This window comes from Xiphophorus maculatus, chromosome 6 (genome assembly GCF_002775205.1).
Source record: "Xiphophorus maculatus strain JP 163 A chromosome 6, X_maculatus-5.0-male, whole genome shotgun sequence".
In the NCBI taxonomy this organism is placed as follows: domain Eukaryota; kingdom Metazoa; phylum Chordata; class Actinopteri; order Cyprinodontiformes; family Poeciliidae; genus Xiphophorus; species Xiphophorus maculatus.
Window position 1 is genome coordinate 17,992,057 of NC_036448.1, and position 26,327 is coordinate 18,018,383.

The 26,327-nt window shown below is 36.8% G+C and overlaps 1 protein-coding gene across 2 annotated transcripts; it reads left to right on the forward strand.

The window, feature by feature from the left end:
* wnt9a (Wnt family member 9A) lies at positions 1-26,123 on the forward strand. Of its 2 annotated transcripts, none has more exons than XM_005809438.2 (4): positions 1-143; positions 19,912-20,171; positions 22,054-22,316; positions 25,089-26,123. In XM_005809438.2, exons 1-4 carry the CDS (start codon positions 52-54, stop codon positions 25,581-25,583), a joined length of 1,110 nt encoding a protein of 369 aa, XP_005809495.1. In that variant the 5' UTR covers positions 1-51; the 3' UTR covers positions 25,584-26,123. The 2 variants fall into 2 exon arrangements, with proteins under 2 accessions (XP_005809495.1, XP_023191847.1); XM_023336079.1 differs by lacking the exon at positions 1-143 and adding an exon at positions 3,095-3,181.
* Positions 26,124-26,327: the final 204 nt, after the last annotated feature.

A 26,327-nucleotide genomic window follows, 5' to 3' on the forward strand; every position in this document is an offset into this window, starting at 1 on the left:
TACACAGCTACTCAGGAGAAACGAAATGATCTGCCCTGGAGCCGCAGCAAAATGCTGGATGGACACCTACTCCTGGGATGGTTATCGTTCACAGTTATAGTGCATCTTCTCAGCTTGCCCGGACCAACCACAGCTTACTTCGGGTAAGAGCTGATGCACACACACGCACACGCAAGTAAGTGTAGGTCTATGATGCTGCTTTCATTGATTTCTTTGCTTCCTGAATAACAAAGCAGGTATTTATTTATTTATTTTTACCTTTTGATAACAACGGTTTGCTCAGTTTAGAAATTGCACTGTATGCATGACAATGATTTGTTGCGATTCTAAGAGCATGAAGGGCCAGAGAAGTGTCACTTTGAGGCCTCGCAGCTGGTGTCTGCAGCAGGTTGTCTGCAGTTTCAGGGAGCAGGGGGCAACTATCAGCACAGCAGCGTCTATTAAAGGTCGACACGCAACCTCGGAGTAATGTTGGCTGAGGATATAGTTCACCCCCATTCTTTCCCCCCGACAATTGAGCCAGCACCCACTGTAAAGTTACTCTTTGAGCGTCAGCTGAATGGCAGGTAGCGGTCAGCTGATTGTTTTGCTGAAGCGTTTGTAAAATCACATCCTGAGTCGACTCCGAGACGCAGCCGCGCGGAGCGAAAGGTGAGTTGTGTGCGCCTCGGACCCAACAGCTGGTAACAATAAAGCAATCTGATTGAACTGAACCGGTGGCCGAATCGTCTGCCCAGCTTGCACAGAAATTTCCCCCCATCCAGCATAAACATCGCAGCGCTATGGCGAGATCCCACCCCGAGCCCCCACTTTTTTCTCTACTGCCCCGGTCAAATTTAAATAACATTTGGAACACGTGTTGTGGTATTAATTTGCAATTCTGAACCCTTCATGACTCATGTGATATCTACAATAATGTTTAATTTAGAGGGATTTGGGGGGTAAGGGAATGCCTTGGGTTTAAGGTGTAACTCACAACTTTTACTTCACTGCAATTAATGCTCCTTTTTTACAGTTTCAGTATCTTAATGTTTACTTTCAGACAGAGCTGACCCAATATTTTATAGAGCCCTGGGCAGAAAAAGACTTGGGGGGGCCACTTTGAGATATGCCCATCAACCACCATCCCTATCTACATACTGCCCTTTCTATACTTTCATTTGGCATTTAAAAACATGCAATCATTTCATTACCATTGGTCAGTTTTTTTTTTCATTGTAAATTAAGTATTTTTATAAATCATGAAAAATTCTAAGATCTTAAGGACCCCTGAACCAACCAAAATAGGTCTAAGTGTCCTTAGGTTTGTGGACGCTATTTATTTTGATTCATCAAAATAAATTTTCATACAGCAGACTAAGCGAAATTACATTTGTTGATTGTTTGCAGGTACATAATGTCCCCCTGGTGGGTACATCTACATGCATGGCTGGTATGAAATATCTCACAGCAGACAGCTCCCTTTGTACCTGAAAATAGTGGTATAAAATAACCAAAAATTACAATGGTACAGAATAATGAGCACACACACACTTCAGCACCTCTCACATCCCTTTTACACTGTTCGTCTCTAATTGCTTTGAGCAGTGGATATTTAACACAAGTTGATGAGTTGTTACTTAACCAACATCAGATTTCTTAAATATACTTTAAGACAAACGGGTCCTGCACTTTAACTAGAGCAGTGTCTTTCTTTTTCTTTTTTTCTTTTTTTTACTATTACTATTTACTTAGAAACATTGATCCTAGGTGGCTTACAAATGCAATCTGAATAGCGCTAATGATCCGAAACAGCTTGGTGATTTACAGCATTATTCCACTGGCGAGCCAGGAACATGCCTCCATCTAATTTTTTCCAAACTAAAACCTGACCAGACACTTCTCCACTTGTCATTTGTTGTCAGTCATATGTCAGGTGAGGTCTAGAGAGCCCTCTATAGGGAAACGTTTTTTTTCCCCCTTTGGTTTGCACTATGTTTAACTATATAGTCAAAAGTCTTTATTTCAGTGTATAGTTAAATTCAGACATTTTTCCATAATTTGGAATGAACTCTCTGAATACCATGAACTCACCGCTAAAGAAGGGAATGATGTCATGGTTGCACACTGTCATACCCATTTGATTGGCACAAGCAAAAAGAAACCACTATCAGAGAAGACAAATCGGTGCAAGCAGGCTTGCATCATGAACGAGGACGTTTAAGTTAGAGAAGAATACAAACAGAAAAGGAGATTACTTGTGCAAGAAGTGTTCAAACTCAGTGTAGAAATATAGTTTTAAGTGAGGACAGAGCATATTTTCAAGGAAGCAAGACTTTTTTTCTTATTATTCTTTAGTCATGATGACAGCAATTTGAGAGTGAACAGTGCAAAACTTTAGACCAGGGGTCTTCAGCTCCAGTCATTGAGGGCCTGTATCCTGCAACCTTTAGATGTGCCTCCACTTCAACACACCTGAGTGAAATAATGAGGACATTAGCTGGACTTTGGAGAACTTATCTGTGTACTAAGCAGGTAAATCAGCCATTTGATTTTAAATGTGTTGGACCAGAGACTCATCAAAAAATTGCAGGACTCCAGCCCATAAGGACTTAAGTTAAAGACCCATGCCTTAGACTGAAATGGTATGTTCTAAAATAAAGACAGATATTTATCCCTCTAGTTACAACTATAAAAAAAGTTGTGCATCCTTTGTCTATCTTTACCAATTTAACTGACAGTAGTTTCAGTGTACACTCAGGAGAATTAACTAGTCCATTTCAAACTCTACACAAATTTGAAACATGATCTAAACTTTAAAAAAAAAATCAAACTGTCCAGTAAAATTATTCTTACTCTTGTTAACCAAACATAAAGTTATGTGTAAAAATTAGAAGCTCTTTCGAAGGGGACTTGGCAGGTTTTGGGAACTTGTGCAGTAGCTGAGTTCACTTATTCCTCAGACTAACTGTGGTTCTGATAAGGCCATTAAAATGAGGTCCACTTGGCCAATTGTCATATTTCACCTGTAACTAATCTGAAAAGATTTTGCACTGTAACAAACCAAGAGCTACCTGCCTGTTTTGTTTTGTTTTCTCTTAGCAAAAATTCCTCACGGGTGTCGTTAGTGCTCTCCAGATACAGAGACAAATGGTTGCAGAGTGATGACACCTGAGGCGTTGCCAGCATAGTCAAATTTATGGTAGGTATGGATGTGCAGGATCCAGAGGTATTAGGTGGTCTGTGAACTGTGGTGAATCTGCAAGAGACCATATAAAATTACCCCCTAAGGGGCTGTAAGACTCTAATGTGAGAAATTTTCACCAGCTGAAGTGGGGTTTTTGTCTTTCCATAAAATAATTTTGCAGAGTGGGAAACCTACTTTTTAAATATTTGATTTTCTGCTTTGCATGATTCCTTTAAATCCAAATTTAAACATAAATATTTAATTGAAATATTGCCACTCATAGTGTTTATAACAAATTTCAAATTATTGTAAACTACAATAAAATCTCTATGATGGGAGAAAACCCTAAGGAAAAGCATGTCTGTAATGAACATCAGTTGCTTTTCCTGTCTCTGATTTGGTGTTTAGGTTCAGTTTGCATCTGTATCACATTAGAAGAAACAAATGCAACTCTGCTTTCTGTTCCTGACTTACTTACTGTTGCCATTGTTGACGTTGGCAGGTGATGTGTTTTAAAACTGGTGTGCCAAAGTGGCATCTGCACCAGCCCTGATGGTCATAATGACAATGCATGTTGACTCATTCAATTAGCACTTGTTTCTAGCTCTGTTCTCTGTGATGTGGGGAGCATGTGGTGTTATCATGTTTCAGATTTATTATTACACAGCCCAGTCAGAGGAGAATACGATTGAGTACTGCCAAGCATACAGAAACTGCCTGAACAGGTGACTCAGATTCAAAGTGTGACTGCCTCGTGGCAAGGTTCTCAGAAACTTGACACCAGCGATGTTGCGGCCTTAACTTGGGAGGACGCACGCAAACACAAACCTGTTCAAATAAATATTCCATGAGTGTGAGTCTTCCTAGGGCCTCCTGGGTACTGATTTACTGAAAATAGTCAATGTTGCATACCCAATTTCCAGAGTGCGGTGGAGCGTAAGTGTAACATAAACACAATCTCTACTGCCCATAGTGCACTCACCCGAGGGCGGGGTGGGATTCCTGGCGTAGTCGAGCACCCACATAAATTGTCATTCTTTGCCACAAGAATGCAAGCCCTTTTTTTGTGTGTGTTCCCTCAGCTTGTTGTGGCAGGTGCCTATCTGCTGCTCAGTTATCATTACAGATTGAATGGGAAAAGTTAAAGAAACTCCTTCAGCTGAAAATTACATGACATTGATGAGTTATTTTCTTAAATTTTAGACCCATGTTTGCTCCCTGAGGTACCTCTGTTGGCTTAAATCTGAGTGTTTGTATAAGGCATGTAATTCTGTGGTCTTGTTAACTCTGCTGAATGTGGGTCCTCAAACTGAGTCAAGAATTTTTTTCCCTTTTTTTCTGTTTAATTTAGTTTGTCGTGTGCGACATATACAGGAAGCCTGCCCACAGTCATGCAACTGGAATCTACCAATTAGACACCCCGCCATCCAGAAAGATGCAAGCGTAGTAGTTGATGTTAAATTGCTACCATATCTGTTATCAGTTTGCTACTCACGCTGCATTGTTGTGCTTTAGGACAAACCATTTTTTTTGCAGTAGGCCAATAAAAGTGAGAAGCAAGAGGCACAAAAATAGCAGAACAAATGAGTCGAGTACCAATTTATTGCTCTTTTTTTTCTACATTGGTTTTCAAAATTACTTATATCTGTTGAACTTTCCACATTTTAATCACATTAAAACAAAATCTTGAATTTATTGAGATTTTGGTGACTGCATAATTGTGAAATGGAAAGAAAATGATGGGTATTTTTAACATGTTTTCAAATCAAAATCTCAAAACTTTTCATTTGTATGGAGAATGTGTTTTCATCCCTTTGTAGTACCACCTTTTGGTTCATTTAGTGTTTCAAGATTTTTAGGGTATGTCTCCTCCATATTTGTACTTTAAGACTAACACATTTGGTCATTCTTTACAAAACAGCTGAAGCTCTGTCAGATTACATGGAAATCTGACATTTAAATCAATATTTCTGTCAATAAATCTACCTTTCAATACTGATCAACTTCCCAGTCTCTGGTTAATAAAGATATCACTATGGCATGATGCTGCCACCACCATGTGTGAAATTGAGATTGATACATTCAGGGTTATGTGCAATGTTAGTTTTTTACTGCGCATAGTGATTTCTCTCAAGATCCAAAAGTTTAATTTGTGTTCCCTGACCAAAGTTTGTTTGACAATAACTTACTTCCTGAAACTCTTCGATAAAGACTAGATTTCTACAGTGCAAGATAAGTAGTAGTTGTATTGGTAGATTGTTTCTGTGTCTGCAGCTCCTCCAGAGTGGCAATGGAAATCTTGGTTGATTTTTTTGTTGATGATCTCATTTCTCATCCTGTCACTTTAGTTGCAGTCTCTTGGGGGGTTTGCATTTGTACCTCATTTCTATTTTGAATGACTTAAACAAGGCCCACAGCAACATTAACAGCCATCTCGTTCAACTCGGCACTTCTCTCTTCACTGTGGTTGATGGTTGTTTACAATGCAGGCAATTTCTGGTAAGCTTCATAGTGTCGAACTGGTGCATAAGTCATGGACAAACATTAGCGACTGGGTTAAATTTACATTTTAACAGAATCCATGCACACAGCAAGCAATTGTTTCTCAAGAGAATATGAAGCAAAGAGCAGAAAAATGGGCTGGTTTTTACCAGGCTGCACACAAGAGAATGCAATTTAGTGGTTTGGTGTTTTCAGAAGGTCACTGAACTTTTTAGAATTTTATTTTGAAACCCATCCTTTTTCAACCACTTCACAATTATGCACTACTTTGAGTTAGTCTGACAAGTACAATTTAAATAAAACACATGTACAATTTTGGTTATAAAGTGTCAAAAATGTAAAACCTTTTCACGGACATACTCTGAAAAACACTGTGCAAACTTCAGTCAGTAATGTTTCTCATCTTTGGATCTTCTACTGGATCCTTCTGTGGATCAAGTGGTGCATATTTTTAAAGAAACCTCTTTGGCGCGACTCAGATCTTAGAATTTGTTTTAAAGCGTCTTGCTGTAACCACCATTCCTGCAGTAGTTTATAGGGGGCTCCTGTGTGATTACCTCTTATTAGAAGCAGCAGAACTGGTGTGGGCCCAGGTTGCCATTGCCTGGCTGAGAGCGGTGGTAGGCATTTCATTACCAAGCCTTAAACACTGATTAGCCCTGCTGTGCAGCAAGGGCATGGAGTACCATTGATAGAGGGATTTCCCAACTTCATAGGATATCCTGTGGCTACAGCCACACCTCTAAGGGTATCACTTCCAAGTCAATAGGATTGTCTTTACACCCATGTATTGGCAGTGGAAGTGAGGTTATGCAAACCTCCAAGCTTGGATAAATGATCATATGCTTTCTTGCAAAGAAAGCAGAGCTCCCTTTTCTACTTCTGTTTTAAAACATTCAGATTTGGGCCAAGCCATAATTTCTTTTGAATCCTGCTGTTCATCCACGTGGAAAATTCTGCTACACCCATGATAAGTCTTAGTATACAGGAGGATCCTCAGTCAGGAACATTTTCCTAGATGGATTTGAGAAGAAATATGGCCATAGATGACTCCAAGCTGGCCCGTACATCTAATAAAACAAAGTAAATGACAAAAAGTTGCTACACCTTTATTATAAAGGCTTCAGTGTTCTTTGTTGTGATTTGCTAAGGAACTTTCAGTGTAAAATAACATGGATGTACAGGATATTTTTGAAGATTACATGGTTTGACCAGGGTTTTAAATTGTGTTTGGCATGCTCACATCCTACAGCTCCAGTCCCATCGGAATGTAGAAGAAACCGCAGCTATAATGCATATCTGATTATAAAAAGATGGCTGTTCCAGTCTGGCGACTAAAGCCTGCTGTATTAGTTGATAGTTTAAAAGAGAAGTCAAGGAAACCTACTGGTCATAAAAATCAAATCAACTTTGCAGCTGGAAAACTAATAGATTCAAGACACACTTAAAAACATTGATTAAATGATGCTAGTTAGAGTGGCCACTATGTCCGGTGTTTTCCATCATCTAACCACAGGTGAGGTTTTTCTCAGTCTTTTCATTTACAGTCTGAGGTAATTGAATACACATGTAACATGCATTGAGGTTTATTGATTGACCAAAAAAAGAGAAGTTCAGATTGCTCTCTCCCAGTTTATTTATGAAAACAGAAAAACTGGACCAAGAACTGAACCCAGTTGAACTATTTTACAAACTTGCTAAAAGACTGTTGAAAATTAATGAGTATGGAATGCTCTGCCATAGATTTATTTCATTTTTTTAAAAAATAATTTATCTATAAAACGATGTTGGACCAAGAACTAAATCTTGCAGAAACCCTTATTGATTTTCTGGATCAAGGTGAATTTATTAACAAAACTGAAATGGTATTAGGGGTTTTTGATTATTTACATATTTTCTTATCAGGATTATTTATTTAACAAGTTATATATATTGTGGAACAATAATTTGCTTTGTCTTTAGCACAAAAGTGATATTTTGAGTATGAACTGCTCTTTCAGTTTGTTTATGCATAAAGTAAACAACAGTGAACCAAGAATTTAACTTTGTGGAACCCGTTCATGGGCTTCTTGAGCACCATTAAAATTTTTTGATTGACAAAACCAAAACATAAAAAAAAAAAAATACCTTGGAGTAAAAAGAAGTCTGGATTGGATTCACATTTCTCATCAGTTATTTCCACAACTGATGACATGAATTTTATATTTCAGTACAAATTACATTTTGGACTGCAAGCATGAAACAGAGGTTAAAATGGTATGACAGATGATCTGTATTAAAGTTTCATGGATTTTTCTAAGCTGAATAGTTGAAATTGACTTGGCTCTTTTAATTCTTTTAACTATGACTGGCGAGATTCCTTTGTTCTATGGCTGCAAAATAAGCACAAATTGTTCATCCTCATTAAACATGGCTTAAGTTGTTTCTATTGTTCTTCTATTGTAGTGGGTGGCTCCTTTTTACCATCCTCTTATCAAAAGAAAATTTAAGGATAAAAGTTTCATGGTTCATTACTTTCCACAGAATCTAAATGTAGTTTATTTATTGGTTAGTAAGGATTGTATATTTTGAACTTGAAATTCCCTTCTCAGAGCATGCAAATTCTTCTCTTAGTCCAATTGATCACTAAAATGACACAAAACATTATTTAACATGCCTCATGTTCTGTTAAACATGATGCATTCAATTACATAATTGATCTAATTTTCACATCAAGATTAGAAAAAAGTAAGAAAACATCTAGTAATCTGTCTTTTTTTTAAACCAAATTTTAAGACAAAACAGAGAATATGTCCCTAACAAGAGAGCTGTCAGTTGAAACAATGGAAAGGATTATATATCCTTCTGTTGAAGGGAATATGAAAAATCCCCTTCAACAAGCTGAATCAACAGTGTCAGTGTGTCTAAAATTTGGAGCAAGTACAAATAAAATTGGGAAAAGTGTTAAATGAAAACATAGGCAGACCAAAAATACACAAGTGTGGGGACAGAAAATTCAAAGAAAACTGCCCTGAAAATTAAAAATGGCAGAAGGGCAGAAACAGGGGTTGGTGTTTGTGACTGAACTGTTTGAAATTAGTTATATAAATTTATTTACAGAAAAGACAGAACAGAATTAGAATTGACACTTGCATACAGAAGAAAACAAGGTTCCAGGGAATAAAAAAAAACAAAACTGTGCTGAACAAAACACCTAAGTAAAGTTCTTTTAACCCTCATATGGTCTTGGCATGATGCTCAGAAGGAGCGTGGAAAATTTCACTGTACAACATAGGGAGCGTGGGGGCTGTCCTGTTAGATGGTCAAACAAAACTCTCAAACGCACACACCTTGCTCACGGGGTCTAAATGACCTCTGTCTATTAAGACCATGGGAAGGTTAGCCTAAATTAGTTCATAATAGATCAGTTGAATATATTTAATTAGCTAATTATTTTAGATTATAGATCCAAAAATCCTTCTTTCCCAGTTCAGGTTTTGCTCTTGGAAACACCAATGTAAACTGTGTTGTGTATTAAAGTTCATGATTTGCTGATTTTCATCATTATTAAAGGTCAGTCAGAAGACTTTTACCCAGATTGGCTTTGTATGTAAATTAATACCAGTCCTTGATCAGTTTATGTAATGTTAATGTTTATGTTTAGTAACGAGAATACCAAGCTGATTGACCTGTGATATACGCTTTCTAATATGCAAACAAGATGCATTTATTTGCAGTTTAATTCCATAGTCGGTAATGGACAGAAGGATTGACTCAACTGGTTTTCATTTTACTTTAAAGGCAAATCAGGACTTGCTCCTTTTAATACATTCCTAATAAATACTTGAGTTGATGAATAGACGGTCTTTAAAGACAAGCTTTTATTAAGAATAAAAAATAATTAGAAGTAGACACTAACTGTTGACCATTTCTTATATTCTCTTAGACAGTGCCAACCTTGCTCTTTGAATTTGTGAAAAAAAATAAAATAAAATGTTTTGTCTGCATTTAAAACAAGTTGTAGGAGACAGAGCTGTTCTTGTACAGTATTTGAGAGCCCCCAAAGCCTTTGAAGCAGTAGACACTGAGTATTAAATCACTGAAATAAAAAGCTGTGCTTGATCTGTATATATTTATGAAGCAACTATGGGCTGAAAATTAAACCTTGTGGACCCTCCTTATCAACTAGTAATATGCCCCCACGTTTATACTACCTAGGAGGTCATTTGCAAACCATTCAACTGATCGTTTAGAAATAACAAAATTAGATGTTAGATGTTCAGTTAAAATCCAGTAATCAAAACTATAAACTACAATAGAAAGACTGCACTGCAAAGACATTATAGTCAAATCAAAAAGTCAGGATCTTAATTTATTCCAATAATTGTAATATTTTGTTCAGTTTTGAAAATATTGAAGCAAGCATGATATTTCTAGTCTTGGTATTTTTCTTACCAAACACCTGCAATCTCTGCTCATGTCGGAGCCAAGTTTGTGTGCCTGAAGGTGTTTGGGGTGTTGGTGCGCTGGTACAGGGCTGCTCTGTGCCATTCCGTGGGCTAGATCAGGGGAGTCATGCGGACACTGCTGCACACCCAATCTGTGCCAGTCACACAGTGACTGCAACTGAGCTGCTGACCTTAGCCGCATTGAGTTCTCACATAGCAGTTAAACCTCTTATCATGCTCCATAGTCCCACTCCCATTCCCAAACCCAGCCTCTGTTGTCCAACTATTGGGCCACCACAAAGCACTTTATGAATATTAGGCATCTTATTTTCAAATTAAAAATATTTTTAGAAGACATGTTCATGAACCAAACCCCATCAGTCAGTGTGTGGGTGTTTCCCAACATACTTTATTTGTGTCCGTGTAAATGATCAGACAGGACGAAATGACATAACTTTAGGTCATATCCTGTTAAGTCATAGAAGATAATCAACTTCCCCTCAAACACTGGAAAATCAGAGCTCCTAAGTATTTCATGACATTTCGATAGAAGGAGTAATTACTCAACCAATAGCAAATTCATAATTCCAATACCAGCATTACTAGGTTTTGAAAGTCTTTTTCATTATGTCACAGCAGTGTGCGACCCCCTGCTTCTTAGGTCACATCACAATATCTAGTAATGTCAGCCAGGGACTAATCTAATTCTAGCCTTATGTATATTTTTCCTATTTTTTTAACAATTAGGAAAATGATCAATATCACCATGGAGAGAAGTGGCTAGTATAGGATTTATTCTTGCATAAACTTCATGGAGGTGAACAATAGTCTTGAGACTGCCTGACCCAGAGAGTCATTCGACACTGATTCATGGTTTCTCCAATTATTTAGGTCTAAGCTATGGAGCACTTTGTCAGCCAGAGAATAGAGTGGGCCAGTGGGAAAACGCCACACACGCTCACATTGCTCCTACCTTTGGCATGGCCTGGGCTGTGATATACCAGATGGGAGTTGGACCGGGTGGTCTGAAGTTCATCCAAGAGTTCTGAGGAAAAGTATGTAACTTTGCCACAAAAAAAAGGGGGCACTTTAACGGCTGAGACGGCAGGAAGAAAAAGTTAAAGCAAGGAAAAAATATATCTGTCCTAACAAGATAAACTTTCTACAGACCTCAGTATATAATTCAATGATTAATATCTCTTGTATTTATTGCACACAGATTAGCCTCAAGTGAGCAGGGTAGTTTGTCTTCATGACAGTTAGACTATTCCAGGACACATGTCTGTGTCTGTCACTGTCTTCTGCGGGTTATGTTCTCGTACAGCAGTGGTTTTGTCCAGAGGACGCTTTGTTTTAAGCAAACAGCTGGGCCGAGTGATTGACATCCGTTTAGAGATATTGACCAGTGGGAATAGAGGAAGTTTGGAAAGTAGGGGGGAAGCTTAAGGAGCGGGAGGGGGTTGGTTATGATGTTGGAGACATAAGACCACACAACCTGCAAGTTCAGACTGATGGAGAAATTGTGGCTTTTGTGCTTTTTCTGTCTGGGCGCGTACAGCCACTACAGACTCGTATAGGTGTTGACTTAAGGTCATTGGAGCCCACATGCATTTGCACATAGATACAAGCACACTGCAGAGAAAAAAAAATGAAGGCAGCATTAGTGCTGCATAAATGGACACTGGATGCGAGCTACAAAACCCCCCCCCCAAAAAACAAGACAAATCCCTGAAATATCCCAACAATTATTTTGTTTTACAAATAATCTGATTTGAATTTCTCAGCGGTCCTCTGTATAAATGACAAAATCTCTGTTTTAAGATGTGAAGTTTCAACTTGCATTGCTCCAAACCTTTGGATTTCATGCACATGCAGAAAACTGCACTATATTAGTGATTTTTCTACAATGTTTAGTATACTTTCTGTTCTATTTACATGACTAATGAAGAATTTGCAGCAGGACCAGCTGAGGGTCACTTGCAGGACTGTAGTGTGAAGCCATAAGAGGGAGCGATGATGGTGAAATTCAGAGAGCTGGTCAATAATTTCCTCGAGGGACTGACTTTGAGGCTCCACTATGTGAAATGAGCTGTTTTTTGAACTGGCTGCAATGGAAAATGTATATAAAGTAAATATGTCACGGGCAATGGGAGGCGCTGACAGGTAGAGAGAAGGGACTAAACAAACTCCTGTGTTACTAAGTGAAAAGACAGTGGAGGAGGTGCACCGTGAGAGTATGTCAGCAATGTCTGTGAGAAGTGTGTAGAGACGCATGTGTGTGAGTGGAAAAAGCAAAGCTGAGCAAACATCAGTGAGAACTTCACATAGGATTATAATGAGTTTTATATGTTGGTGTTATGTTCCATGGGTAGCCACTGTTGCTGTGCCAACACCTCAAACAAAAACACCTTCAGAAAATGATGCATGAGATGAAAACACATTCTTTAATTCATCATGTTCATCCTGTAAAAATAGTTTTTGTTTGTTGAACTTCTAATGCAACCAACTTTGTTCTATAATTAGGTATGTTTCCTAATGTGCCTACATGTCATATATTATGACATTTATATTTAGTGGTTTTTCTAAAGTTGATACATGTCTTGATATATTTCTCTTGTTGTGTTCTAACCAACAAGAGAACACAACATCAATGTGTCAGGTCAATTTTGTTTGGAATCGATCTAATATTTTATGTATCATAGAAGGAAGTGTCTTTCATGGACAGAACCCCTCTTTTTGCCCAGAAGGTGTGTGCTGTTACAGGTTGGCTACTGAAAGTGAGGAGGATGTGAAAAGGGTCTGTCTAATTTATTTGATATAATATCATATTCAAGTCATATCAATTGCCATCCTGTACTGGGTGACATATTCGGTTCTGTACAGTCCAGATCAATTATAATTTTAGTAGAGCACAAATTCAGTTGATTATGTAATATTATTTGGAAAAAGTTATTCTCTTCCTTAACAGCCATGTGATGACAGTCAAAGGATCTTTAAAAGGAACAAAAGTCCATTTGAACCAGGCTGCATATATCTGACCATCAGACATGAAGAGCTGGGGGTTGAGAAGACAAGAAGTACTTTCTAAAAAAGAAAAAAAATATATATATGTGGTCAATGGCAGATATGGCTTTGCCAATGGCTACATATCGAAAAGAGACACAGCTAAACACTGAAGCACTGAGTCAGTTATGTTCCATGGGAAATAAAATCAAAGATTAATGTGCTTCATTACAGAAATGACCCAATATCTTTGTCCCCAAAATAGACAAAGTAAAACTTATCATTGGAAGAAAAAAAAAGGGAGGTGGGGGGGCAGAAAAAACCCTGATGTATTCTTTGTCAAAAGAAAAGACAAGAACACAAAGCCAGAGGCTACTTTGGCCTGCTAGGTTTATCTTTTTTTCCAGGAAAAAAAGATGAACCAAGACACAGATATACTGGGTCATGTGAACTTTCTAAAGAATCAAGAGAAAACTTCTATGCTAGTTAATACAACAAGCAAATTTAAAGTAATCTTTTATTTGATGTCTAGATGGGTATTAGCTCAGATTCTCTTTGTCATTTTGAGCATTTTTATTTTCTCCAATACAAAAAACACTTGCACACAAGTCTTTATGGTAGTATGCCATAATATCAGCCATTTAGAGCAACACATATAAGATAAATCTATTTTTACTAGCATCTTTGTGATTTGGCCCTTTATAATATTGTGTTCAAGGCAAAAAATAAAAAAAACAGAGGTCTTACAATATTTTTTAAGTCTGTAGAGGAGTACAAGCTACGCTATACACTAAGTGGAATATTTTAGGGTAAACAATACTTTGTTCATCATAAGGCCTAGTTAAATATACACTTGCTATGTATTTAATTTAGTATAAATGGCAAACCTGCGGCTATTGAGATGTCAATTGATGGGGTTTCAACATCCTAGAGAGGGAATTAATTTTCATGGTACCCATCTCCAGTGATCAATGGAGCATAGTTGAGGTACAACCTGGACAGTTCACCAGTCTTTTACAATGAAATGAACTATGCACACACACCCACACACACATGCAGACCCAATAGAAACTTGTGACCAGTTGCACGCTACTTTTTGGATGTGGGGGTAAGCAGGAATACCCAGAAAGAGCCAATACATGCAGAGAAATGGGGTGGAAATTCCATGCAGAACATGGTATATGTTGACCATTTCCCTTGATTGAGAAATGGGAGATGACTACCCTACTTTTTTCATTTTGTTTGTGCAATTGGTTTAAGCAATAATCTATTGAATCTTGAATCTGGGTTAACTGTCATAGAGGCAGCATTTGAACTTTAGGAAATATTCACGTTAGGGCTTAGTGGATAAAAACCGACAGGCTCTCCTGAGGAAGAACCATGTTGTTTCAAGTTATAGTTTTGAAAGCAATTTCTACCTCTCTCTCATGGTTTATCTTTTGAACCATATTATCTGCATGACTGATTAGTTTTCAAGCAGCCATTGATTGTTTTTTCCTTTGTTTTTCATCCCTCATATATGAGACTTCATGACTTAATCTCTGGTTAATTAAAAGGATGTAAAGTCACCAAGGATTCCCTTTTCTCTGAAATCTGATTAGATATTTGTGAATCAGCTACTAAATATTTTTGCAATTCTGTTGTTCCCAAAGTGAGTTGAATGAGTTCCTTCCTCATTGAAAACAACAGATTGATACTCTTTCGGTACATCATCTTATTGGAATGTCTGACCTTTTTGTGTGACAGCAGGAGTTGCGGTCCTGCTCCTAGAGAAAATATTATCTTTCATTTTCATCAGTTTTCCATTTTCACTCAAGATGCAAGCTTTACTTTTAATAATGCTTTGTGACAGTATAGTAAAGCTTTGTGTTTTAGTTTGGTTTGTGTCTGAACATTTGAGGGAACTGCACCAGTATGTGTATGTGATATTATTCGACTGCAATCACAGAGCGGAAACCTTGCACAAGTAAGGAAGCTGGCCAGTACTTTCTTCTCTAGAGATATTAACAACTGTTCCCTCTTCCAGGACTCTTTGCCTTCATGCCATTTTGCCTAAAGTATGTTTTTATCCAAAAGATACAGTAGACAGTAGTAAATCATACCATTAATTAACTTCCTTGAGCTTTGCTAAGTCCATCTTTTTTTGCTTCAAACAAGAATCAATTCAACAGTTGAATCCTCTCAGTGTCAGTCTTTTTTTGTTTTTGTTACAATGCATGTTACAAAAACAAAACATGTTACAATAGATGCTATTTTTGAGAAAAAATTGCTTTGGTGAGGTAATAATATTGTAGTTCATCAAGACTACTGCCTGATACTAGAATTTGTTTTCCACCTGTATATACTACAAATTTATAATCATTTCATATGTATTTAATTGCTTTTGTTGTATTGATTTAAAATATTTTGTTATGTGTTTATGTATTATTTCATCTGTGATGTCTTACTATTTTATGTACTTGGACATTCTTTTGTGTTATTCTGTATCTTTTCATGTTAATTTATCCTTTTAACAAATCACAAGTTATTGTTTAGAGAGTTTTTGTGTGATTTTTGTTTACAATTTTGGGGCAATGTTATAGCATTTTCAGTTTTTTCTACAAAGTAATAATCTTTTGAAAAGGTTAAATCAATTGTGATTAGTGGAGATGTAAAATGAGGCAAATGCACTTAAAAAGTAAATTATGTCATGTTTAAGCAAGACTTTTTGACTCATCTCAAACTTGACTGCTCTAACTGATGAACATGCTGAGCACCGTTAAAACAAATCCCAAACTGAAGCATCTGTGACCCATTAAAGTCCAACGATGTGGCACTGAGGACTAAAGGGGAAACATTTCAGCCTGTTCAGTCAGTTATTGGACTTAATAAAACAAATCTCTTGCTGAGGAACTCCTGTTACCTTATGTTACAGGCTGCACTGAATGTGAGCAGTGACAGATTTCTCTCTGACAAGCAATACAGTGCTTAAAGGGGAAGCAATACAGATTTCCATTTACCAGTCCTGGGTCTGGATTGCTACCTAGCCTGGCGTGGATACTTGGCAAGTGCATGACACCTTAGAAAGAATAGTTTTATTTTAATACAGTTTGTGGCAGTATTCCCATTTGCTGTGAGGAGTTAATCATTATTAACTCCTCTGTAATAATGATTGATTTTTGTGTGTAGAACTTTTAAAAGATGGGTTGGTAGGAGAAATGAAGATTATTTGTTTGCCTTAAGATGTGAAAACGAAGAAACATTTTTTTTTGCAAGGATGAAGAGTCTCGAGGGCTATTTACTTAATATTTTAACCAGTTTACAGATCACTATAAAATTCTAAAGGATAGTTAAGTTTGTTTCACGTGAGGTTCTGTCCAAACACTTACTAGTTAAAATTTTACCCTTAATAGCCAAGAACAAAGTGTATTTCCACTATATAAAAATAACCCCAAAACAGCAGAGTGTTTTTCTAAGCTCTGTTTTATGACCCTTTAAACAATTTTTACATTTCCATTTGGAAATTATTTACACAGAACTGTCTAATGCTTTCACAGGAAATGGAAGTAGGAAATAATGCATAATTGATTATCTTTTTGTATGACCCACTTACTGACAGTGAAACATTTCCAATTTAAGCATTTCCAGTCAGAGGGACTACTTAACAGAAAACAAATTCAACATTAAGCTCAATAAAATAGCATTATTCACTTTAAATGCCATAAAAGCTTACTGCAATCTGCTGGGATCATCGATGGTACAACATTCTCTACCTGTATTTCCATTGTAAATACCAATCTGCTTCTGTGTAAATAACCGACAATTGCAGACAAAAATTGAAAGGTTCAAATTGTAGCATTCACATAAACCTCTAAACCTTTTGTAGATTCCTAATGGGAATTTATTGACAAAGAAGCCAGTGATTTTTACAATAGAAAGGTAGATAGGAGGTGGTGTGCCATCAGTGATCTTCCTGTGGTTAACATGCTGAGAATGGAATATGTAAAATGTTTCCAGTCAGTTTAATTGCATGATGTAATAGTGAAAATAAAACATATTATGATCTTGTAAATGAACGCTATTTAACTGCTTTTTACATGGCCTTACCCTTTTATAAGATAGTTAATCTGACTTTAAGTGCTTTGCACACAGATCACCAGTAGAGCCCAACTGCCAATCTTAGTACCTTCTGTGCACAAAAATCTCTTGACAACCACTCAATACAAACAGCATGATGGTTTAACAGTCTATGAAATGATTTCACATTAATAGTTATAACATCTCTCAGGTTGGGGTTGTTTCAAGAAAATAGATAGTATCTATTTTGTATTGTACATGTACAATTTAATCTTGTACTAGCAATTAGGTCCAAGACTAACTCATATGGATTTATTCTAAATTAAATTATCAAGAGAGTGATCTGCTGGAGGTAAGATGTTAAATGCTCATATATTTGAACAGGACCATAACAATTATTTTAGGTCAACATATCACCTATCCATATTGCTTAATGACCTAGAGATCAGGGATTAGGTTATTGCCATCATTTCAAATAAAAGTAAATAAACTAAAAATCCTTTGGATTGCTGAAGTATTTACTTTTTCTCTCTTTGCTCTCTTCATCAATAAAACCTTTGCTTTTACATGCTTTTAAAGTTCAAATTTCAGTCTCTGTTTTTTTCTAACCATAATAAAAATAACATCTTGATATTTCATATCTGTATCAATAATCAACTGAATGTGGTGTCACTACGCAAATACATGTAGTTTTAAAAATAAAAATAAAGCTGCAGAAAGACACACCTCCACAGCTGTGCTGCTGTGGCTTTCTTTAAATCTGTGTATTCTTCAGTTTCAGCTTTGACTATGAAGGAGGCCAGAAAAGACGCATAATGAGCAACTACTGTGCCAGATCTGAAAGGCGATGTGACCAAACTGGTCACAGGCTGACGGTCATGTACCCCATGTGTGTTTACAAAAGTAACACTCTGCTTTTCCTATCACAAACTGAGATGACTGGTCATAGGTTTTGCCAGCTGTGCGGCAGTGGATTAAAATGTGCAGATGGCTCCCTTTATATAAACTGACAAAAGGCATACACGTTTACCACATGTTCTCATTCCTTGCTTTGAGATTTTAAACATTTGCCTATTAGACAGTGCTTTGCAAAAGGACTCATCCACCTTAAATGTTTTTGTCAATTTGTCATTTCAGAGTCACAAATGTTAGTGGATTTTATTTGGATTGTATGTAATACACCAACAAAAATTTCTGAATTTTCACTTAGTGGAACAAAATTCTTACAAGATTTTATAAACTGTTTGCTAAGTGGAGCATGTTTTTTTGCATTGTACTTGTGTATTTTGTATTGACGTTTTGGGGTATGTCTTTACCAACTTTCCAGACTGAATTTAATAGCTATTCTTCTTTTTAACATCTGTCAAAATCAGTGAGTAGTTACAACATCAGTGTAGCCGTCTTCCAATCAGGAGGCTTTAGGTTCAATTCCATCTTCCTCCTCTAATCTTCGGCAAGGCATTAATCCCAAGTTGCCTATGATTTGTGAGTGTGAATGGGCGAACGTGGCTCTTGTGCAAAGTGCTTTGACCTGTCAATATAACTGGAAAATTGCTATGTAAGTTCATTCTAATTACCATTTAGGTTAGGACTTTGAGTGGGCCATTCAAAAACACGATTAATATACTGTGATCTAAGTCATTTAATTGTTGCTCAAGTTTTATGTGCGGGTTACTATCCTGCTGAAAAGTAAACGTCTGTCTCAAGTCACCAACCCCTTTTAACAGTTTTTTCCTCCAGGATTGCCCTATATTTATCTCCATTCATCTACCCATAAACTCTGACTAGCTTTCCAGAAAAACCCATAAGTTCAATTATGATCCTGAAACTAAACGGTTTCAAATTAAGATTAAACTCATGTTATATGAGTTCTCTTTGTGGATTTCTTAAGGGAATGGGTGGCACTGAATTTTCCTTTGTGCATCAGTTTAACCCTCAAACCGTCTTAGTGCGACTCTTAAGAAGTGCACAGCAGATGTCACGGTCAGAAAACGGGAAGTGGGTGTCCCATCAGCCCGTCAGTTCCTGAAAACCTAATAAAAGCGGGGACCACGCACAAGGTAAAAACCCCCCATTGTCTTAAGACTGTGGGAGGGTTAAAGGAAGCTAAATAGAAATGCACACACACTGAAATTTTTTATGTAGGCCACTGCAAAACCACTTAATGTAATTTCACTTGGTTGATAATTTAGATTTTCAATAAAACTCATTGATGTATGTAAATGTAAACTTATTCAAGACATTCTGGGCCAGAGGAATGTCAATTTTAAAATGCTAAGACTTCTCCAATAAATGCAAATCCTGCGGTGTTATGTTTAATTTGCACAATACATCTGTGGATGACATGTCATATTGCATGTATATGACATATTTGTCACATTCTGGATGTGTCACTGAATGATTAACATCAAATCTCTCAAAAATCTCTAATTTCTAAGATAATTAGCATAATGTATTTCAATTACTTCAAATGAGACCAATTTCTGGAACTTCACTACAAAAGCAGAACATTTCCTCCTCTGCTGTCCTACACTGACAATCCTGTATCAAGATTTATTTAAGTCTCTAACAAATGATGAATTTCCCTGAACATTAACTTTGTTCTAGTTGAGTTTACCTGAACATTAACTAAGCTTTTCGCATTACATTTCCCAGCTATGCTTCCTGATCTGTTTCTGCAGTATGGCTTTTCAACTTTATCTGATGTCGCTGCTGCGTTCCCTCACTTTTCCCTTCTACATTGTGTTTTTCCTACAGGTTGACCGGTAATGAACCATTGTCTGTTCTGCCACTGAATTCTCTACCAGAAGAGAGTACGGGTAGGGCCCACTACAAGCTTTGTGACCGTCTCAAACTGGAAAAGAAGCAGCGCAGGATGTGCAGACGAGACCCGGGCGTGGCGGATACCTTGAGGGAGGCCATAATTATGAGTGCCTTAGAATGCCAGCATCAGTTTCGCTTTGAGAGGTGGAATTGCACATTAGAGGGGCGGCATCGCGCCAACATATTAAAAAGAGGTAAGAGCAAATTATAACATACTATTTTCTTATCTCTAGATACAAAGTCCTACTTACAGTCAAGGGGAGAGCACATAACAGGTGTGTAAAATTAAACCCCATTGCAACATAGGAGATATTTAAAGTTAAAGATGTAATTACATGGACAGGCAGATCCCTGTAACAATTTAAGTGTCTGAAAACTGGTCAATGTCCTGATTCTGCAATTTAGAGTAAGGTTTCACTGAATACTCTTTGTCAGAATCTATTATTAGTGTGGGTCTTCATTATTGATCGCACTTTTACAAAACAGCATAATGTGCAATGGCACTTGCACAAATTTTCACACCATGTCTGACTGATACTCCAGTTATAGTCAGTTCCCTTTGAAATAAGACACTGAAATTTTGCAGTTGCAATTGCAAAAGAAGTAAAGAAAAAAAATGCATTCAACATCTACAAATGAAATTCTCTGAGGTTTCTTGACTAGTCCTTCTATCAAAATAAGAGCATGCCGTGATAAAATACTCTTGTGTGTTAGGTGAGTAAAGAGATCTGCAGCCACAAGGTCTTTTTTTAAATGTAATTTAGTTGCTGTCACCATGTGGCGTTGTCTGATGAAATAAGTCTGAGTTACAAGGCCTGGATCTGAAAGTACATTATTTAAAATGACACCTTGTAGTGTCAATGTTTGAGACTCTCACTTTGAAGTAAAAAAGTAACTAACTCTTGAATTGCTCTGTTGACAGAGTTGGCTTAAATAGATTTCTCGTCTGGGTGACAACCGTTGCTTACCATAAGTGGCTAACCAATAGCTGCCAATCTAAATCTGTCATACTGCTTAAACTTGAACTGGGTAACTCTACAGTATACTGAATAGAGATTCTTTGACACAGTTTAACAGTTTTGTTTGTGAAAATTTCAATTGATGAGTCAAATCAGGGCTCATTAAACAAGTTTTGATTTGTGAAATAAACTTACAAAAGCAAAGTTTTCTCAAAAATGTTTATTTTGTTTCATTTCTGTTAACCCAGCAACTGAAATCTGAACCGGGTTTTATCCACTGCTAATTTGTTTGTCGGTATCGCAATTTAATTGCTGACATTAGTACTTTACAAATTTTATTGTGAAAATGTTGCCACTTTGGTTGCTTAAAAGAGTGTTTTCCAAACCTGGTGCTCTAGGCATACTGCCCTGCATGTTTTAGGCATTTCCTTGCTTCAGTCTAGATGATTTCAATTGATGACTGATTAACAGGCGTTTGTTGAACTGCAATCAGTTGAATCAGGCACATTCAAGCAGGGAAACCTCTAAAACATGTAGGGCAGTGTGCCTTGAGTACCAGGGTTGGGAAACACTGGCTTAAAATACAAAGGGGGATTGCTGATTGTTTGTATTGCTGAGTAGAATGCTTCCTTAGATGGAGGAGTTTGAGCAGCACATAAGACCCTGTAGTTGCAAATTATTGAAGATAAAGATTTGACAGCCAATCTGGACATTATAGTACCAACTGTGGTCTGGATTACATTGTTGTTATTATCAGAATTTTGCATTGCATCAACTACATAGCATTGGGATGACAGATGTTAAGATCCGAACACTTACATTTCATGGCTACTCCTTTAATACTAATATGCCACTGCAAAAAAAAAGACTGATTACAAAATGGTTTAAAATGAAGTAGAGATTAATTGAATATTAATTCATACTCCTAACTTACCATTTGAGAAGTCTGTATTCTGAATTTGAAAGTCACTAGATCATGATTGCACCCTTCTTGAATTCTAAACACATGCATGAAGAAATTCACAAACTTTCTAAAAATTAATACTATGCCTTTTTTTCTGACTATTAATATATAAAACTACATTCTACAATTTCTATTTTAAAAATGCTTCCCCAGGATTCAAAGAGACAGCCTTCTTGTATGCCATCTCCTCAGCGGGCCTAACACACGCCTTAGCCAAAGCGTGCAGTGCAGGACGTATGGAGCGCTGCACGTGTGACGAAGCCCCAGACCTGGAGAACCGCAAGGCCTGGCAGTGGGGAGGCTGTGGAGACAACCTGAAATATGCCAATAAATTTGTCAAGGAATTTCTGGGCAAACGCTCCAACAAGGACCTGCGTGCACGAGTGGACACGCACAACACAAATGTGGGGATGAAGGTAAAGTAGGTTCTCTTATTTTTTTTTTTCTTTTTTCTTCAAGGTAAAAAATTATAGCATCTTTCCCCTCGCATCATCAATTTTTGACAGTTCCTCTAATCTTGTGCAAACTCTTATTTATGTACATCTGAGACTCATTAAAATCCCTTCTAGGGAGTAGCTTTAAAAGAAAGCAAATTTATTACTCAGGAATTTTATAGTGTTATAATTGCCACAAATGTCAATTTAAATTTTCTTTTTTATTAAAGTAATAATTTTCACTGGTAATATTAACACAGTTAGTAACTACAGCACACATGAATCTAACCAGAATACACTTATAAAGACTCAAGAATGGACAAGAGCAGAGATTATTTGGAGATATAAATAATATTGGACAGATATGTCAGCTATGTAAGCCCCAAGTGCAATAAAACATTTTGCTTTTCTATTTAGGAATTCAAATTTATCTAAGAACCTAAATTATTAAGGGCCATCAGAAAAACTGCAGAGAGAAGGAAACGTTTGGAGGGTAAACTCACAGAAATGTTTAGCTTAAAACATGGCTAATAAAATAATTTGGACTGATTAAAGTAACTGCTAGTGTAAATATGGTAAATTCTGAAACTGCTTGTTAGTCCATATTTGTTTTCTTCCCTCAGTTTAGATTGGGAGCAACCCTCATTTGTGCTCTAGCACTGCCAACCAATTGTTTGTGGTGAGCAAATACAGGGCTTTTATCTTGGAAGCCTATTTAATAGCAGTATAAAAAATAAAGAAAGACTGTAATTTGTCAAAGCAAAGTTGGAGTCTGGGACATGTTGTTTCCACTCTTTCAAAATCAGTTATTGTAGAAGTGTGGTTCGGAAATGTTAGCAAACACAATTCCTTGATAGGATCTCACTTTTGCACAGTTTTTGTGAGTATTTTTTGTTATATTTTGAATGAGTGGAACTGTAATTTGTACATTAGGAGGTATAAGTCGTACTACATTTGCTCCAAATAAATTCCCACACTGAGGAGAAAACTGGAATGTGCTAACCTCTGCACCAAACATTTTAAAAGCTGACCAGTCAAAAATTTTTGACCTGCTGGTGTGATGAATATGCACTTCCTGTTCCCTGATCTCTTTCACAGCCGGAGAAAAAAAAAAGAAAAAAAAAAAGATTCTCTCTAAACTACACTTAAGACGCAGAGATTTGATCTTATTTTCCTCTTGCTTTTAAAATTGTAATGAACTTTGGCTGACTGCTAAGTTAAGAGAAGATAAAATCATTTGTTGTGGTACTAAAAGCGTTAAGTTGCCAAAGTACTCAAACCCCTTGAATTTTTCCACATGTTTTCATATAATAAAGATCTACAGCTCAGGTGGGAGAATCAATTCACAAGACAACCATTGGCTCTTCACTTGACATATTTGGCAACATGCAGCTTGCCACAGTAATTTGAGGACACAGAAAACTTGTGAAAGAAAATTATGAAATTAAATTTTTTTTAATTATGAAAAAATGAAAATAGCCCTTTCTTGCACTGGTGAATTGAAAGCAACTTCAGCAATGTGCTAACTATTTTAACTATTTTATAAAAGTTTTGTACTTTAAGAAACAATGGAAAAAATAAATTAGTTAGATACTGGGAGTTTCATGAAAAAATCTGTTTGAGGTTGCAAAATACTGGAGTGGACGTTAACCTTTCAGGGGGACAATGACATTAAACGTGCTCTCAGAACTATTTCAGTGCAATAATTTTAATAAAATAATTTTCATGTCTTTGTGCCAAAGTTCAGACCTAAATCCAATATAAAATTTATCACATGATTTCCATCCAATCTGACTGAGGTTGATCTGTTTTGCAAAAAAAAATAAAAAAATCTTGACTTTAAGTATTAACGCAAGGGGATCAAATGGATATGAAAGCTAAACTTTTTAAGATTTAATATGAAAAAAATGAAATTCTTGTGTCATTTTAACCATGCAGTGGTTGTTAGTCTACCATGTAAAACACCATTAACATGTATAGAAATGTGTGGTTGTAACATGACAAGACTCTGAAAAAGTTCAAACTCCATAGAAACATTTAAACGAGACTATCTAGAAGCATTAAATTCCACTTAAGAAATTCCAACTTTATTTTGACAAAAGTATTATATTTGACATAAATGTCAGTTTAAATTTTCTTTTTTATTAAAGTAATAATTTCCACTGGTAATATTAACACAGTAACACATGAATCTAATCAGTATACATGGATAAAGACTCAAGAATGGACAAGAGCAGACATTATTTGGAAATAATAATCTCCAAATAGACATGGTACATGGTTTTAACCAAGATTTATAAAACACATCAAATGGCAAGTGTGTTGTTCACATGTTCAAACATGTAAGACTTTAGCAATGAATTCTGTTTGTGGGATTTTGTTTGCAATAATTTACCCTGACCTATGATAATACCTGTAAAAATGTTAAATTAAAACTTGTGTCCAAGATTTTCATCATTATCAGGTTTCCCACACACTAATTATCATTATTAAAGTCTTGATGCAGTATTATAATGCTCTCCTTTGTGTTACAAGCTATAAGCAAAGCCTCTAATTGGCCATTTTATGAAAACAAGCAATGAATATAATAGTTATCCAGTCTGAAGCAACTCTGCTTCACCCTTTTGAAATAATTGAGAAAATAATTCAACTCCTCCAAGTTTTGCTTATTAAACAAAGGGTTGTGAAATTACATTGCTTTTATGCCTTTAATGCTTTATAGTCGATAACAAGGATCTTTTGTTTCTGCTTCAGGTAATCAAGGCTGGAGTAGAGACTACTTGTAAATGCCACGGTGTCTCTGGCTCCTGCACTGTCCAGACCTGCTGGAGGCAGCTCCTGCCCTTTCATGAGATCGGCAACCGACTGAAGCTGCGCTACGAGACTTCCGTCAAGGTCGGCAGCTCTACCAATGAGGCCACTGGAGAGGGAGACATCTCGACAGGCCGAAACCAGCAGCAGCAGCAGCAGCACTCCCTGCCTGGTCTGAGCGATCAAATCCCTCGCACTATGGATCTGCTACACATTGAAGACTCGCCCAGCTTCTGTAAACCCAGCAAATACTCAGCAGGCACCGCAGCACGCAAGTGCTACAAAGACCAGAACTGTGATGCTATCTGTTGTGGGAGGGGCCACAATACACAAAGTAGGGAGGTGACCGGGCCCTGCCAGTGTCAGGTGCGATGGTGCTGCTACGTTGAATGCAAGCAGTGCACGCAGAGAGAAGAAGTCTACACCTGCAAGGGGTAAAGCATCAGCTACCGGTTGCCTCAGAATCAGTGGAGCAAGTCAAAGATGGTTGGTCTTTGTGATTCAGGTCTTTGTAATGAAGAAGACTGGTTGGTTTGTTCTCATCTGAGGTTGTGCTGCTATTGTCGGAACAACGTTCTGCAGAAAATTGAGAAGCAAACCAAAAAAAGCAAAAAGCACTTTGAATGGATTAATGTGGGCTTCAGGGGTCCTGCAAAATATTCAGACAACTGGGTTACCATCTCAAGCTTTTTAATCACATCATTGCCTTGAGGAAAAAAGCTTTTTTTTTGTTACCTGTTTCAGATATCCATAGACAACATTTTCCAAGAAAATTAATAATCCAGTTGTAGAATAAATACACGGATGGCTTCACAAACTGATTTCTTATGGGCTTTGCTCAAAGAACAATAGAGTGTGTGAGTATGTTAAATATGTGTGTGTTCATCTTGTGTGCCTTTGCACTCTAGCAAATGTTTGAGTGATAATGTTTTTTATTCCAGTTAAAATCATATTCTGAGACTCTTCAAAAAAAAAAAAGAAAAAAAAAGACTGGGTGTAAAATTAACTTTACACTCACATATTTACACTCACACACATTGTGTGTTTGCATATGTATGTAAATAAAACCAGTTATGATTTAGTGATATTATACAAGCCACTTATGTAACTATGTAAAATCAAACCACTAAAAACACAAACATTTTGTTTGTGTTGTTTTTCTCTCTTTGTTTTAATCCATTT